The sequence below is a fragment of the Amblyomma mixtum genome, chromosome 5, assembly GCF_055824585.1.
Source record: "Amblyomma mixtum isolate Tamu chromosome 5, ASM5582458v1, whole genome shotgun sequence".
NCBI lineage: Eukaryota > Metazoa > Arthropoda > Arachnida > Ixodida > Ixodidae > Amblyomma > Amblyomma mixtum.
The window spans coordinates 192672397-192689905 of record NC_143016.1 but is presented as its reverse complement, the minus strand read 5'-3'; the positions used below and the strand labels follow the sequence as shown (position 1 = coordinate 192689905).

At 49.5% G+C, this 17509-nt stretch overlaps 1 protein-coding gene across 1 annotated transcript in view; it reads left to right on the top strand.

Moving 5' to 3' along the window:
* LOC149345289 (uncharacterized) overlaps positions 1-16330 on the top strand; it is a 76058-nt gene extending 59728 nt beyond the window's left edge. The window contains exons 5-6 of the mRNA XM_089542744.1: positions 260-374; positions 16063-16330. Coding sequence (XP_089398870.1) covers positions 260-374; positions 16063-16276 — 329 coding nt within the window. The 3' untranslated portion in view covers positions 16277-16330. The remainder of the gene's footprint in view (positions 1-259; positions 375-16062) is intronic.
* The last annotated feature ends 1179 nt before the right edge of the window (positions 16331-17509 follow it).

Here is a 17509-nt window from a genome sequence, read left to right as displayed (position 1 = left end):
AACAAACATCCTCAAGTTTTACCATGGAAAGATGATGTACTGCGGAAAGGAAACGTGCCTTATCAGTTAAGGGTTGTCGGCCAATCCTCTGGTGACAAAAGCATTGCCTTCTTGAAAAGAAAAATTTGATGTTTGGTGTTGAAATCATAAAAAATTTAACTCTACTTTCAAAAGTACGCTGGGAGTTTTCTGTAGTCTTCTCTCTTCAGTTGTGTCACCGCCATTATTCAGACATTATCCATTTTACTTCTCTTCCCAGATATTGTTGAAGGTCTTCCTTGCTGGAAGGGACCCAGGTTTTTCGATTGCCTCAAGAGGAACAGAGTGGCCTCTACCGGCGACGACTTTTTCGCACAGCCACTGGACGCTTGCAGGTAAATCATCGGCCACTAATCGCGCAAAGAGTTAGGAAGGATGCAGTAAAGATACGATGGCTGTCTTCCTTCTCGCACCAGGAGTACCCCGTTAGAGACGATGTAATGGCGACCTGCGACGATGGGAAGTAATGAGGAATTGAACTGCAATTTATATACAAGAGATTTACCTCAAATTAAACAGAGAAAAGCGGAACTGTATGCAGGGAAATCTTCCTTCCTCGGCATAGCCGAAGATGCAGAGAATCTGACCTAGCCCAGTACAATTTTCTATGCTTCGGGGCCCGGTTTGAAAAATGTTGGAGCCGGCCCTCCTTTTTTCATTATCCAGTCGTGGTAACCTCAATACATGATTGGCTTACAGACCGCATGGCACGACCTCCAACTTTGGTGAGGTTCAGAACCATCTTCCAAACATACGAGCGGAAACATACATCGTACATAGCGGAGAAAGACTGTCAAACTGGCTTCAAAAATTGCACATAGGCCCACTGGTTACGTGCCACGCCCAACACTTTCACTGAGTAACAAGAACTCTCTCGCCTGGAAAACACATGACAAAACACATGAAAACACATCATAGCATTTGCACGCGTGCGCCAGTTTCCCGAGGACCCGGAATTAGGGCATTAGGGCGTCTCCCGGAATTAGGGCAGTTATCGGCCACAAACAAGCCGGAGCCGCCGCAACCTACAAGCGGAAGCGCCGAACCGCGTTCACATGCGACTCGTTTTCCCAGCGAAGTACAGTCGCGGTCAAAAATACGCGGCCCACGGCTCCGGCGCAAGGAGCGGCTGTCGGGCCGCATCGCGGCGCTGCTATCTCCGTCGGGCTCTTGCTGCGAGGGTGCATCGGATGACGATAAAACTTCGCCCTCACTCTCTTTCGGGCGTGTCACACGACTGATGAACTTCAAGTGCGCCATTCAGCTGTTTCGCGGCTGACGACAAGTACGAAGGAGCGCGCCTCCACTTTGCCTCGTTTGCCGCTCGGCCGTACTGAAGAGGTGTGCGCGCGGTTGACCATTGCCGCCTCGATACTGCTTCGCTCTCGTATGCACTGCGCGCCCACGAATGATGAGCCTTGGTGCATGGGCATTAGGGCGCTCAAGAAATATGGCAGAACAAGTTATTGTCGTGTCAAGACCCCCCTCTGTGAACTCGGTGAAGCCTTGTTTTGTTCGTGATCATGTATTAGTGCATTCTATTGCAGCCGGAGCGTGCGCTGATTTTTGTAACTTTGAATACACGATTTTAAAGGAATGTGCTCTTAGCTTCCAGCTGTTAATAAGGGGTAGCCACACACTACTGCGCACTAACTTGGACGTGCACTTTATGCGGGATCACGTGCAGAAATGCGGGTCCGAAACACTGTTGGTAAATTAACATTAAATGGTTTTGCTGCTTTTTCAGCAACCCCCGGAACTAACGACGGTAATTCGTGCCAGAAACCTTCATCATAGTCAGCCTGGCTCTGCCCACCATTAAACAAATGTCCCTTCCATAATTCTCCATTTACCCGGTCCTGTGCCATCTACAGCCGCTTTGTATCTATAAACCTCCTAAACTCCTACGCCCAACAAGCATTTTGCCACCGTAAGAGAAAAATTGTAGGCTATAACCCGCTGTGTAATTGTAGCAGCACGTGAAGGCCGCAAGGGTCCTTGACGGAGGACTGCTCTCACGTTTCTCAGGACTTATCACACTTTGTCAATTAACGTTTATTCACTCACTCACTCACTCACTTGAGAGCCTGAACGCACGTGTGCCAACCACCGGAGCGCCGGGCACTAGAGCGCGGCGTACATGGACGCGAGACGCGCGTAAATATGAAATGCGAACTGAACTCGGACACTTCGCAGCAGCAAGCGTCGCGCGCTCTTCCGAATGCGCGCCTGCCTTAGCTGGTCAGCACATAGGGAAAACGAGATATTCGAGCAGACGCTGACGCGGCGCCGAAAGTCATACGCAGCGCGAATTGCAGAGCAATCTTTCGTACTGAGCTCAACCATGCTCAGCCGTGAAACAGCTGAACGCCGCACTTGAAATTTATCAGTCGTGTGACGTGCCCAAGGGAGAGTGAGGGCGAAGCTTTGTCGTCACTCTGCGCACCCTCGCAGTGAGCGCCCGACGGAGATAGCAGCGCCGCGGTGCGGCCCCGCAGCCGCTCCTTGCGCCGGAGCCGTGGGCCGTGTATTTTTGACCGCGACTGTACCTCCCAGAGTCTGGCGAGCGTCATAACTTAAACAGGCCGTTACTGTGTTTCAGCAAGTGGCGGCATTCATTCTCGCGGCGTTTCGCGATCTGTTGACGCTCTGTGTTTTCGGGCGTTGGAGCCCTGGTTCAAGAAAAGCAAAACGGCCAACTCATCCTCCTGTGCCTTTGTGCTTGGCCGAGCCGTCCAAAGAAAGGGGAGATTCGGTGGCTCAGGCGAGCCGGCCATTCCCTCACAACGCACTTCTCGCCGCCTCCCTCTTGGGGGGTCTCGGGAATACCACATGCAGCGGGACACAGAAGAAAGAAGAACGCACTGTCCTAATGATCCCATCCGCATCCACCGATTCCTAAAACGCCAACAGCTCCTCGGCGAAGTTGAATTCTTTTAGCCGCAAAGAGGAGGGTAACTGCGCATAGCGGATGCTATCCCTTTGTGCAATCCCTTGGCGACGGAAGAGATTCTTTTCAGTTTTCAGCACGTGTGCTATACACCAGACGATGTGGTGGTCGGTTGATACAGAGTGTTCGGCGATAGCATAAGAGTGCACTACATGACTTTTAACATCGGTAAAATATTCTTTTAGGTGCCTTTTAAAATCACCAGTCTCGCCGATGATCACAACTGGATGTCGCAATCGACGTCCCAATCGATGTCACAATCGGAATACGGGATGCTATAAACAACGCCCTTTGTGGGTGCCCTGTTTCCGCACCGTATATTATCTGAATATGCAAACGGTAAATGCGCCAATTATCAGATTCGTAACCTAAATCGGCTAATACGTTGAAGAAATAGCAAAACAAAAGGAAGAACAACAAAAACCAAAAACGACATTTCGGCTCCCGTCCGGGAGCTTTGTTCACAAAGAGATGAAATAGGTTGGGCATCCAGATTAAATACGATTGAAAAGAGGGCGCAGAGAGAACGCATATACTGCGGTTGATTTCCAGCTTTGCGATTTAGGGCGCGATTAGTCGTTTGAATGATCATTGATTCGAGGGGAAGGCGACGGAAGAGATTCTTTTCAGTTTTCAGCACTTGCTATACACCAGACGATGTGGTGGTGAGTTGATACAGAGTGCTCGGCGATAGCATAACAGTGCACTACATGACTTTTAACATCGGTAAAATATTCTTTTAGGTGCCTTTTAAAATCACCAGTCTCGCCGATGATCACTACTGGATGTCGCAATCGACGTCACAATCGATGTCACAATCGGAACACGGGATGCTATAAACAGCGCCCGAAGACTTTTCTTTGGGAAGAATGTCTTTGACGTTAACCAGAGCATGTCGTAGTTTTCTTGCCGGGATATGGGTAACGTGAACTTTGAATGCGCGCAGCATGCGCGTCAACGCTTCGCTTATTCCGGGTGTTTACTAAATAGCGGCACGTTTCACAGGGGATGACACGGCAGCTATCTAGCCTGATGCTTCAGGCATCAGGCTAGATGGCTGCTTTTCTACGTATGCCACAAAAGCAGCTCGGTAACCGCTGCACGCGAGTTCTTGCCGTACAGTATCAATGTCCACTGTCCGGTCTTCACGAAAACTGCATATGCGGTCTTGTCCTTTAAACAAGAATGTGCAGCAGATTTCTTTTGGCTGACCAGGGGAACAGATTTTAAGTTAATGTATTTTCCAGTTTGGGTGGGCTTCCGGTATGCGCTGAATGATATATTTACACTGTTGAGTTTTACCAATACGTCCAGGAAGGGCAACGCACCATTCGCCTCTTCTTCAAAGGTGAAATAAATCGCTCCTTTTATGTTGTTGAAATGGGACTAAAAAGCGAGCAAAGCATCTTTCCGAATAAGAGAAAGCAGTCTACATACCTAAGAAAAATGTTTCGCTGTGGTGGGAATGTTTCAAGGGCACGCCGTTCTACAGATTTCATAGTGAGATTCGCGACAGCCACGGAGATAAAGACGCCCATTGGTGTGCCTGCAGGTGTCGGTAAAAACAGCCTTGTAAGAAGAAATAAGGGTTGTCCTGGCAGAACTATCAGAGTCGGCGGAGATCCGGAACATCAATGGGGGTCCCGTGTGGAAAAGGCTTGCCAGCTTCGAGGCCTGCAGAGCATATTTGTATGGCCAGGACAGCGGGAACGCTATTCAAATGTGACTGAACGTCAAACAAAACCATGCGCTCGTGATCGGCCAGTGATATGTCGTTTACCTTCTTCATGAAGTCAGTGGAGTTGCGTACGTGTGTCGAGCCGAGACCGACAAGTGGATTGAAGATCCGGCCATTGCGGCCGGGATAGAATCCGCGTCTTTAGGATCAGCAGCAAAGCGCATTAACCCCGGACCACCGCGGCGGAGCCCAAGCTTATTTAATCCCAATGCGCTCCCTATTTCATCTCATTGTGAAGAAAGCTCCCGTACAGGAGCCGAAACATCGTCTTTTGTTTTCTGTTATTTTTATTTTGCTTGGCGCCCTCTTAAGTTGTATTACAATTGCCCCAACCAGAGGAGATTTCGTCCAACTCTCGACTTCACGTTGAGGAAATATTTCACTTTCAAAAAAGCGAAAAAATGAAGCCACTGAATAGTCAAATATTGGAATTACGGCAGAACGCCGTAATTCCGATTTTATATTGCAAGGGAGGTCATTAATGTAAATTAGGAATATTAGTGGTGACAGGCAAGCGCCATGAGGGCCTCCCGATGTCACATTGGAAAGAAGGAGAGTAGCTTTCATTTATAAAAGTGAACTCCTTGCGCCCTGAAAAAAAATTTTTGATCCAACACAATAGGTTGACGGGAAACCCAAGTGATGAAAGCTTTTGATGTAAGGATCCGCTGGTCCTTAAGGGTAACGGAGTGGATTCCAAGGGAAGGCAAGCCTAGCAGGGGACGGCAGAAAGTTAGGTGGGCGGATGCGATTAAGAAATTTGCGGGGATACAGTGGCGGCAACTAGCAAAAGACAGGGTTAATTGGAGCGACATGGGAGAGGCCTTTGCCCTGCAGTGGGCGTACTAAGGCTGATGATGATGATGTAAATGAATGGGGGTACGCGATCAAATGCTTTGGAATAATCTAGGAATAAAGCGTCTATGAAGGTTTTCATCCGTGAATTCGAGCAAATCGTGTATGAACTCGGCAAGCTGGGTTTCACATGAAAGGTGGCTTCTAAAACCATGCTGGTGCGGATAAAAGAAGTCGTTAGATTCAAGACGTGTCATTAGGTGCGTGGATATTATGTGTTCGAGCAGTTTCGATGGCACACTGGTTAGAGAAATAGAACGGTACTTCGAGGCAAATTTGCGGATACCACATTTAAAGACTAGGATTATTTCGGCAATTTTCCAATCATCGTGAACTTCCTTCGATTGTAAAGATTGGCTAAATATTAATTATAGTATCTGAGCTGAGGTCGCTGATTGATGTGTTTTTTGGTAGTTTACCATTGATCTGGCCACAGCCTGCGGAAGAAGACAATTTTAGGGAAGCAATAAAGTTATTGATACCATTGACATCAACCTGGATCATAGGCATCGTCAGTGGTGAGGATTCTGGTGAAGTTATAGCGCTAAAGTTGTTTGCAGGGGAAAACACAAGGACGAGATAGCGGTTCAAAACGCTGACGCACTGATATGGTTTACTGTTTCTCCACCAATTCCCATAAGCGCTATTTGGTTCGAGTGAAACCTAGCGGATATGATGCGGCAGAATTTGTTGGGGGTCGACTGCAGGATTCTAAGTAGATAGATCGAAATTATATTATTTTTTGCAGAAGCTATGCTTTCAGTATAAGTTTTTGTACACTGATCATACCGGTTCCATGTAGTAGGTCAGTTAGATTTTTTGCTGATCGATAGAGGCGCTTTTGCCTGTTTAGGAAAGGTATCAGGCTTACGGCAAACCATTCGTTGTTATTTATTTATTTATTTATTTATTTATTTATTTATTTATTTATTTATTTATTTATTTATTTATTCATGTTACCCCTAATGGCCCTCCGGAAGAGGGTATTACATAAGGGGGGAGGGGTACAATCATCAGGGATAGTAATCGCGACACATTTTAACAAATACGTGTAGCAAAAAACGTTCATTGAAACATAAGGCATAACACAAAATAAGTTTATCACTGTTGTTTTGTATAATTTCGAGTTATGATTAGCGGTTCTTCATAGATAACGCTCGCAAAAATGCTCATATAAACGTGAAAGTTCCAATTTGATAGCATCGAAGTTCGCTTTACTGTAATTGAAGATTTTCTTTTCGGAGGTTCATCTAACTATCAGCAGCGGCGATATGAAAATCTGTAGAAGGGTATGGTCACTGGGTCCAGCGAGAGCCGCTACGCCTTTAAAATCTTCAGAACTGCGCGTCAGGAAGAGATCAAGGGTGTTATTTCCTCTTGTCGGCTTGATGGAGACTGAAATCAAGGGTAAGATCGAGGGACTTCTTGGGCTCACTGGACTACGATTTACCAGGTACGCTAAGTAGAGGTCAGCTAATCTGGGGGAAATTAAAACAGCCAAACAGAACAATAAGTGAGATGGGGACGTTATACCCGTAATACAGAGAGTTGGGGTTTCCTGCACCAGCGGCTAGCGCCGACGGAGGAGACGAAGACGATAGAAGACGAAGCTGACGAAGCTCGAGAGCGCACTTGCGAACGCTGGCCTGCTGAGCAGCACCTCTTGAACAAACACCGGCCGTTCAAACTAATTGTGCAAGTCGTCTCATTACACTTGGTGGAGGTGCTGCCTGCACTTCCCTTGCTGCACGCCACGATGCCCAGGCTACCAGGCTCTACCACGACGACCGACTCCTCGGCCCAGTCCGCTCCCACCGCTGTCGTCTGTTCCGGTGCCGTCCGTCAGCGCGACCCTGCGCTCTTCATCGGCACGGACGATACCGACGTAGAAGATTGGTTGGCTTCCTACGAACGCGTGAGTGCTTACAGCAAGTGGGATGACGTCGTTAAGCTCACGAACGTCATCTTCTACTTGACCGATGTCGCCAACTTGTGGTTCTGCAACCACGAAGCGGATTTTACTAACTGGGCGGCTCTAAAAACCAGCCTGACTGACGTCTTTGGCCGCCCCACTGTCCGAAAACTTCGTGCCGAACAACGTTTGCGCAGTCGTGCCCAGCAGAACGGCGAAAACTTCACCAGCTACATCGAGGACGTAGTTTACTTGTGTAAGCGGTTCAATCCATCTATGAGCGAAACTGACAAAATACGACACATTCTGAAAGGCATTGAGGACGACGCATTTCAAATGCTGGTGTCAAAAGATCCTCAAACCGTCTCCGACGTAGTCTCTTTGTGCCAAAGCTACGACGAGCTCCGCAAACAGCGTCATGTCACCCGACGTGCCATTTCCCCGGACGACAGCCTTTCCAGCTTGGCGGTAGGTGGTCCTGCCCACGATCAGCCGACATTTCTTCAACACATCAAGCAGTTTGTGCGGGAGGAGGTCGCTCGTCAATTATCGATAGTTACCTGCCAATCCACCCCAGCGCCATCGCTGTCGCCATCTATTCAGCGTGTCATCCAGGTGCAGGTAGCTGAGGGCCTGCCGCCCACTAATCCACCCCCTCTGGTCACTTCACCGCTGACATATGCAGAAACAGTCGCCCGGCCACGCCCTCAGCCAGTTTTGCCTGCTTATTCGCCACCTGTCACCGTGTACCCTCAGCGGCAGCTCACCCCTGCACTGCCACTCACTCACCATCGTCTGCCTCGTACCGGTCCCCGCCCTATGAATCCGTGGCGTACCCCAGATAACCGCCCGATATGCTATGCTTGCGGTCTCGCTGGTCATGTGGCCCGCTGGTTCCGCACGAGCGGATCCGGTTCTCACGACTACGGGCGCCAGCCGACGTACGACGTTTCGTTGCCTTCCGTACCTGTCTCTTCTGCTCTGCCTCCTCAGAATCCCTCCCCGTCTAGCTCCGACTCCTACAACCGCAGCCATCGGTCGCCGTCTCCTCGACGCCGTTCGCTCTCTCCTATGCGCCGCCAGTCACCACCCCTCTAAGCGGAAAACTAGGCGCCGCAGTTCCGGAGGCAAGAACTGCGCCGTCAACGACCGTCTCAAGCCCTATCACCGCTCCTACGAATGTTATTGAAGTGATCGTTGAAGGTGTTACTGTTGATGCGCTCATTGACACTGGTGCTGCCGTGTCCATCATTAGTCGCAACTTGTGCCGCAGACTAAAAAAAGTGATGACGCCGCTTTCGGACCTTTCGCTTTGCACCGCCAGCGCTGACCCCATTCGCCCTCTGGCAGCGTGCACTGCCCGCCTCGTCATCCATGGCCTCTCCTACACCATTGAGTTCTTCGTTCTCACCCGCTCCTCTCATGACATCATCCTCGGGTGGGACTTTCTGTCCGCGCATCACGCCATCATTGACTGTGCACATGCTGAAATTAATTTCTCGCCGCTGTGGGATGCTCTTCTGGACGCCTCCCCTGTTACCGCAGCGCCTATTCTCGCCGCTGACGACGTCGACGTGCCAGCTTTCTCATCTGTTCTCGTGCCGCTGACTTGTGCTGCCCTCTCTGACGCTACTGTCCTTTATTCACCCTCTCCTCTTTGTGCGCACCGAAAATCTGTCATGCTCCCTCATGCCGTGCTCACACTTTCTGGTGGTTGTGGTGCCCTGTACGTCGCGAACCCGTTGCCTTTCACTACCACTTTACTTCGGGGAGAATCGCTTGGCACGGTTGGTGTCATCGATCTCGACGACGCTTCCCCTGTCCTTGATGAGCCTGCCGCCCATGACATCAACGATCTCACTCCTCCCGCCGACATCGCCGACCCGTCCTCCTCGGATATGTTTTCCCATTCTGTCGATGCCGCTCTACCACCTCACCACCGCGCCCAGCTCATCGCTTTGCTGAAGCGCTTCCGCGCATCCTTCGACTCCCCTCAAGCACCGTTGGTCATGCAGCAGCCGTTTGCCACCATATCGACACTGGCACCCATGGACCCTTGCGCCAACGCCCCTACCGCGTCTCCTCCGCCGAGCGCCGCATCATTGATGAGCATGTGAACGACATGCTACACCACGGCGTGATCCAGCCCTCTCACAGCCCGTGGGCTTCTCCGGTCGTGCTCGTGAAAAAAAAGGACGGCTCCATTAGATTCTGCGTAGACTACCGCCGGCTAAACAAAATTACTCGGAAGGACGTCTACCCCCTGCCTCGTATAGATGACGCGCTGGATTGCCTGCAGGGAGCGGAGTAATTTTCTTCCTTGGATCTGCGCTCTGGGTACTGGCAGGTGCCGATGGCCGACGTCGATCGCCCGAAAACAGCTTTCATCACGCCTGATGGGCTGTATGAATTTAATGTGATGCCCTTCGGTCTCTGCAACGCGCCTGCCACTTTTGAGCGTATCATGGACAACATCCTCCGTGGGCTTAAATGGCAGACCTGCCTCTGCTACTTGGACGATGTTGTCATCTTCTCCCAGAATTTTCCTTCTCATCTTCTTCGCCTCGAGAGTGTTCTTCGCTGCCTCAGTGACGCTGGCCTGCAGCTAAACTTGAAAAAGTGTCGCTTCGGCGCTCGACAGCTGACTATCCTAGGCCACGTCGTGTCCAAGGATGGTGTACTCCCGGACCCTGCCAAGCTCCGCGCAGTTGCTGATTTCCCGAAGCCCACATCCCTGAAAGAACTCAGAAGCTTTCTTGGCCTTTGCTCCTAGTTTTGCCGGTTCATCAAGAATTTTGCTGCCGTTATCGCCCCGCTGACGCAACTTCTCGCTGGTAGCCACTACTTGTCGGCTTGGTCCCCTGCATGCGACGAAGCTTTTGCAACGCGGCGCCAGCTCCTCACCTCTCCTCCGATCTTGCACCATTTCGACCCTTCCGCGCCTACAGAACTGCACACAGACGCCAGCGGCATTGGTCTCGGTGCCGTTTTAGCTCAGCGGAAACCTGGTTTCAATGAGTACGTTGTTGCTTACGGCAGCCGTGCGCTCACAAAAGCGGAGACTAATTATTCCGTCACAGAAAAAGAATGTTTGGCGATTATTTGGGCGATCACGAAATTTCGCCCTTACTTATATGGGCGCCCGTTCGATGTCATTACCAATCACCATGCCCTTTGTTGGCTGTCGTCACTCAAAGATCCATCTGGCCGCCTCGCTCGTTGGGCTCTCCGTTTACAAGATTACGACATTCGGGTCATTTATCATTCCGGTCGTAAACACTCCGACGCCGACGCTCTCTCGCGCTCCCCTGTGACCTCTGAGCCTGACCCACCATCTATTTCTGGCCTCACACCTTCTCTTGACTCTATTGATATGGCTTCTGAGCAGCGCCAGGATCCTTGGATTACTTCTCTTCTGGATTTCCTAGCCAACCGCTCAGCGTGCTTCCCTTCTAGAGCGCTCCGTCGTCAAGCCCATCACTTTGTCGTGCGTGACCAGCTGCTGTACCTCGGAACTACCTCCCCGATGGTCGCAAATGGCTGCTCGTGATTCAAAGGCATCTCCGCTCCGCCATTTGTGCCAGTTGTCATGATGACCCGCAATGCGGTCATGCCGGTCTGCTAAAAACTTTTACCCGCCTACGCCTTCGGTATTATTGGCGGGGCATGTACGGTTTTGTCCGCCAGTACATACGCTCTTGCCTGGAATGTCAGCGTCGCAAGAGCCCACCACCGCACTCACCTGCTCCTCTGCAACCTTTACTGTGTCCCGTCCGGCCATTTGACCGTGTTGGAATTGACCTTTATGGCCCCCTTCCCTTCACTGCCGCCGGCCACCGCTGGATCATCGTCGCCATTGATCATCTCACGCGCTATGCGGAAACTGCACCGTTACCAGCTGCGACCGCCTCTGAAGTAGCCGGTTTCATACTTCAGAACATCATTCTTCATCACGGTGCGCCTAAGGAATTGCTCAGCGATCGGGGTCGCGTCTTCTTGTCCGGCGTCGTGGAAGCCCTCCTTCGGAGTGTCATATCGTTCACCGCACGACGTCTTCGTACCATCCGCAGACCAACGGCATGACCGAGCGCTTTAACCGGACCCTCGGCGACATGATGGCCAAGTACATTTCTGCCGATCACTCAGACTTGGACCGCGTTGTACGTTTCGTTACTTACGCTTACAATTCTGCAACGCAAGCCACTACTGGTTTTTCCCCGTATTTTCTTCTCTATGGCCGCGAGCCTTCCTCCATCATGGACACCATACTCCCTTACTGCCCCGATTCGTCCGAATTCACCACCGTCTCTCAAGCCGCTGCGTACGCCGAGGAATGCCGTCAACTGGCCCGTTCCTTTACTTCTCACGACCAGCACCGTCAGAAAAGCGCCCGCGTCGCTTACCCCGGTCTGCCGCCGTCTTATGTTCCTCAATCCTTGGTTTGGCTTTGGGTGCCCTCCTCCAGCTCGGGGCAGTCTACAAAACTGCTGAGCAAATACCAAGGCCCCTATCGCGTTGTTCAGCAGACATCCCCAGTTAACTACCTGATCGAGCCCCTCACGCCTTCGTCTGACAATCGCCACCGCGGCCGTGAAATTGAGCACCTAGACCGCCTGAAGCCCTACTACGACCCAGCTATCGTCTCGAGCCCTTAGGCCGCCAGGATGGCGCCTTTTCTGTAATAAAGAGAGTCGGGGTTTGCTGCCCCAGCGGCTAGCGCCGACGAAGGAGACGAAGAAGATAGAAGACGAAGCTGACGAAGCTCGGGTGCGCGTATAGTATTCTAGTTCACTATAGGTGCGCGCTTGCGAACGCTGGCCTGCTGAGCAGCACCGCTTGAACAAAGACCGGCCGTTCACACTAATTGTGCGAGTCGTCTCATTACATACCTAATATATGCTATACAACGATAGAGTGAGTTGCTGAAAGATAGGTCACAATCGGGTGGCGTGTGACAAACGTCAAATATAGCTTTCACTGTTGGGGTAACAACACAAACCCATCATAATTCTAGTACGTCGTCGTGGTGCACTAAGGATGATGGCAAAGTATTTCTTACAGCTATTAGAACGCTACCCCATCGACGGTTGCTGCGATGACGACAGTACATGGTGAAGTTAAGATTAGCGGAAGCACTTCGTTATCGATGATATTCTTCAGTTAACCAGGTTTCAGTTAGAATGATAATGTGCTCGCCACTGTCGTCGATGAAGCTGAGAAGCTGGTCCCACTTTGGAATTACGCTCCTTATGCTGGTGAATGTGATATGGATGTCGAGATATGGTGAAGTACGTCTGTTGTGAGCATGATTCGTTGCGCGTCATTCGCTCCATCGGCGTTGGGAACACGTGCCGTACATTCTGTCACCGTGTCAGTAGTGGGGTTGTAAGTAAAGCACTTTTTTCCAACGTGCAGTTTGTCTAGTCGCAGTTTAAAAGCACATTTTTGGGGGCAGATCAAGTGAAGAAGTTTTGAACGAAGAAGACGAGTTTCAGGGGCGAAATCTCTGATTGCGTAGACCGTGTCTTTCAGTTTGGGCCCAAACGACAGCATGTTTTCTTTTGTCTTAAAATGGGATAATTTACTAATGAGTGGGCGCTGTTTTTCTGTACGGTATTTTCATAGTCGATGTGCACGTGCTATACTACCTACGTCTAGTTGCACACCGAGTTCAGTGGAGGAAAGGGCTCTCGCCTGTTTTTCAGTTTCTTCCCAAGTTCCTTTTTCGCAGACTTTAAGACAAAAAAAAAAGGAAGTTGTTTGTTGTCATACGATTGCTTGCGTCAATAAGTTTTATTTCGTTAGTTTCATTTATTTTCAGATCCGTTGTTTCCTTCTTGTGAGAAAATTCCCACAAAGAAATGAGGTTGTTTACGCGGATATTAGCTTTTCGTGGTTGCCTTGCTTAGCCTTAAGTTTCTTTAGCTCAGTGGATATGATGACTCATGCGTCCTCAAGGCGTTTGAGGGCGTCTAGAACGGATAAATGGTCAAATAATGTCGGTGGCCCTGGCCTGAGCTCCACGTCACCTGATAGGTATAACACCATTGGGATAACAGCTGGGATAATATACAGTCACAACACATTTGTACAGCGCTCGACAGTTGATCACATAGGGGCAAGACACCGAAACAGGTCAGCGGTCGCTCGCTTTATTTTCATTGGAATGGTTCCTGTAACCAACCTGTAATGTCAGCAGCACGTTGAGCATAGTGCAGCGTGCGGTGTTGTACCCCTGGGTGATATTCGGCCGGTCGTGGTATATATGCAGCGTGGGCGGGTCTGGGGATTGATGAAGTCGATGAAGGCTGGGTTGGCAGGCGAGCAGCGGTATCCGGCCTAGGTTCGGTCCGTGCTTGAATACACTGCCGAGCACACGGTCGTTGACTGCGCCTCCGCACTGTGAGCGGTTGACGGCACTTCAGGGAAGGGGCACTCAGCAGTAGGCAGCCAGAACAGCAAAACCTGTAATGTCAGCAGTGGGTTGAGCATGTTGCAGCGTGCGTTGTCGTGCTCTACCACGGCTTTTACGTTCCCCCCATGCGTCTTTTGCTACTGTGCAAGCGCCAGCATAGCAAGAAAGATCCAGCGAATCAGGTTCTACTGAGAACGATAACAGACTGGAATTGTCCTCAGGCTCCCAATAAACTTAAGTTCAATGTTCTTGGTGATAAATGCGCCTTTTTCTGCCCACAAGCGGCCCCATAACCAGAAATATCCAGCGATTTAATTTTTATTGAGAACGATTATTGCATGAAATTGCCCTCTGGTTCCCATTAAACTTAAGTTCGGTGTTCCTCGCGATAAATGCGGTTTTTGCTACCGCACAAGAGTGAGCATAACCAGAAAGATCCAGCGAATCAATTTTTACTGACATCGATTACTGGATGGAAGTTTCCTCAGGTTCCCATGGAACTTAAGTTGAATGTTCCTGGCGATAAATGCGTGCTTTCCTGCCGCACAAACGTCAGCTTACCCAGAAAGATCCAGCGAATCAGCTTTTACTCAGAATGATAATTGAATAGAATTTCTTCAGGCCGCCATTCAACTTAAGTTCCATACTCGTGGCGACCACTGCGTCTTTTGCTGCCCACAAGTGTCAACGTATCCAGAAAGATCCAGGAAATCATTTTTTACTGAGAACAATTGCTGGACAATAGTTTCCTCAGGTTCCAGTTTAATTTAAGTTCAATGTTGAGGCCGATAAAAGCGGCTGTTGCTGCCGCACAGGCGTGAGAAAATCAGAAAGGGGCAGCGAACCAGTTTTTGTTGAGAACGATAATTAGAATAAATTGCCCTCAGGCTTCAATAAACTTAAGTTTAAAGATTCGTGGTGATGGACGCGTTTTTTTCTGCCGCACAAAACTGACCTTAACCAGAAGGGTTCAGCGAATTAGTTTTCTACTGAGAATGACAATTGCATGGAATTGTCCACAGGTTCCCATTGCACTTAGGTTCAATGTTCTTCGCAAAAAATGTGTCTTTTGCTGCACGTCAAGCCATGTTGCCATGTTCCAAGGCTTTGGTTTATTTCTGGATTCAGTTTCCGTTCAAGTAACTAGTTAATTATCGCCTGCCTCGACATGCGGCTCCTGCGGCCGGGATCACATGCTTGGTGTCCCGTTAAGCAGCCGAACGCCGGAACACTTTCTGTGGTGGCCATACAAGTAGATTCGTGCCTCACATATAGTAGATAAATTGAAATAATTTCTGCCATGGCCTGCTCTAATGATGCACCTTGCTTTCTGTGGGGTGTGACACTGAAATTATTTTCTTTTAATTCCAGGATAATCCTTATCGCATACTTTGGGGGCTAGCAGCATGCTGCTGGCTTTCGTCAAAAGTTTCGTCAAAAGCCAAAGCACTTACTTCAAATCACTCTCATTTACGGCGCGATTATAGCCGCTGTCCTACAAGAGGCGTTACTTTTGCAAGGGCTATTCTTTTCGGATTTACACACATGTGTTGATTTTTGAGAGAAGTCAGTATTAATAGAGCAGAGAGTACTCTTAAGGAGAGGAAAAGTGGCCAGGAGTGACAAAACCTTGCAACGCAGCCATGCGAGCTCCTGTCAGAAACGGACCGTGACATCTATGCAGCATTTCATGCCCTATGGAAAGCTCAGACGAATGGCTTCAGTATTGAGAACAGCTGTGCACATGCAGTAGCAAAGAGAATCGGGCGAGTTTCTACGGTACACTGCGCCGTGTGCGCAATGCCCACCCTGCCTTTCCATTGCACTGGGCCTGTTGTTTTAGAACTGCTGGTGTATGTGAGTACCAAGCCAGTGGTTTGTGAGCAGTGCGGTGGAGGTAAGGCTCGCATAATATATTTACACGTTAATAAGTACTGCTCATTTCGACACATCCTAGTTGATTACCTATCAGGGGTCGAACAGTTCTAGAGAATCAGCAGACATGTTTTCATCCGCGTCATGGCTCACAGGGCGGCGCAGCCACGCCGGCCTGTGCAATAGATTGCGCCTTCAGCCACTGCATTTTCTCTTGTCAGTAATAGAGTCTCGCCAGTCGAGAGTAATACACCGCCGTTCTCTCCTTGTTTTAACAGCGCTCGCAGGGTCTTGGCGCACACATTCCGCGTATGTGCTGCGGGCGACGCCAGTCATGTGCAGAGATGCAAGCAGAAGCCGGACTGGCGAGCACTCGAACGACTGGAGAGAGCATTCGCTGAGGATCCCCTATGCGCTGTCGGGATCGGTGTTATTACGAAACCTGCAACCTTATTATTTCTATCTTTCAGCTTTCTCCTGCTGACATTGTGAAATCAACGCCGAAGGGTTTTTCCGCTCTTTTTTTGGGCACTTCGAACTATGTGAATAAACCCTACAATGTCATAAGTTAAAGCACAAGCGATTTTCTTCTCAGTAATGTTGCGTTGTTCTTTCATCCCTGCGCACCCGATGGAATCACTCGCCTTCGGCCGGTCAACCCCATCGACAACTGCAACCATCGCCCGCAAGGAATTTATAAGCTGCGGCCTCTCCGTCTTCGGATTCAGTGGGCACGGGAACGTTGCAAGAAGCATGGCTTTTGATTTCCGCTTTGCTCCGATGCAGGTGTGTACCTTTTCCTTGTACGCTAAAAAGAGCGATGACATCGGCTTGCTGCTGTTCCCGTGCCCAGGGGTGCTGTGTGAAACTGTGTGTGATTGCTTTTCTATGGCTTTTCTAAACTTCGGCCCCACCACACGATCTGAATCTCTATCAGAAATTGAATCTCTCCCTGAATATCCTGCAGAACAGATGACCGTAATTTTTCAACTGCTCAAAGATGTTCACGCCGCTCATTACAAAGTTAGAAGACACAAATTGAGCTCACCGCAGATATTAAATCCATTAAGGCTGGGCAGAAAAGCATCGAATCAAAAATAACTAGCGTTCAGAAGCGTTTAGATGAACTAGAAGAGAAAGGGAAAGTTCTTGACGCTTTCAGCCATGAGTTTGCAGGCATGCAAGAATCTATTGAAAGCGTAACTTCACAAAATAGCTTTTTACAAAAATGCTTAGATGATATGGAGGACAGATAACGCCGCGATAATTTGATTTTTCATTGACTGACAGATTCATCAGAAACTTGGTAAGAAACAGAAAGCACACTGACCAATGCACTAATGAAGGTTCTTGACTCGCTACCAAACGGCCCATTTCAGCGTGTTCATCGTTTAGGCACCTTTTCCGCTAACAAATGCAGACCCATCATTGCCAAATTTACGAACTACAAAGTGAAAGAGTTAATTCTATCCGATCGTAATAATTTCAAGGAACCCAAAATTTCAATAAGCGAAGATTTGTCACCCGCTACTCGAACTGCGAGACGGAAACTAACCGAATTTGGAATTGGCCATCCGGGATTCCCCAAATTTCGCCTTCGCTACAATAAGCTATTCATACGCGGCAAATGCTTCATGTACAATCCATCCAACGACAGAACTGATGAAATCGAGCCGCCATCCAAACACGCACTCCACGGATCAGACGCTTCGCCACTTGCGTCCT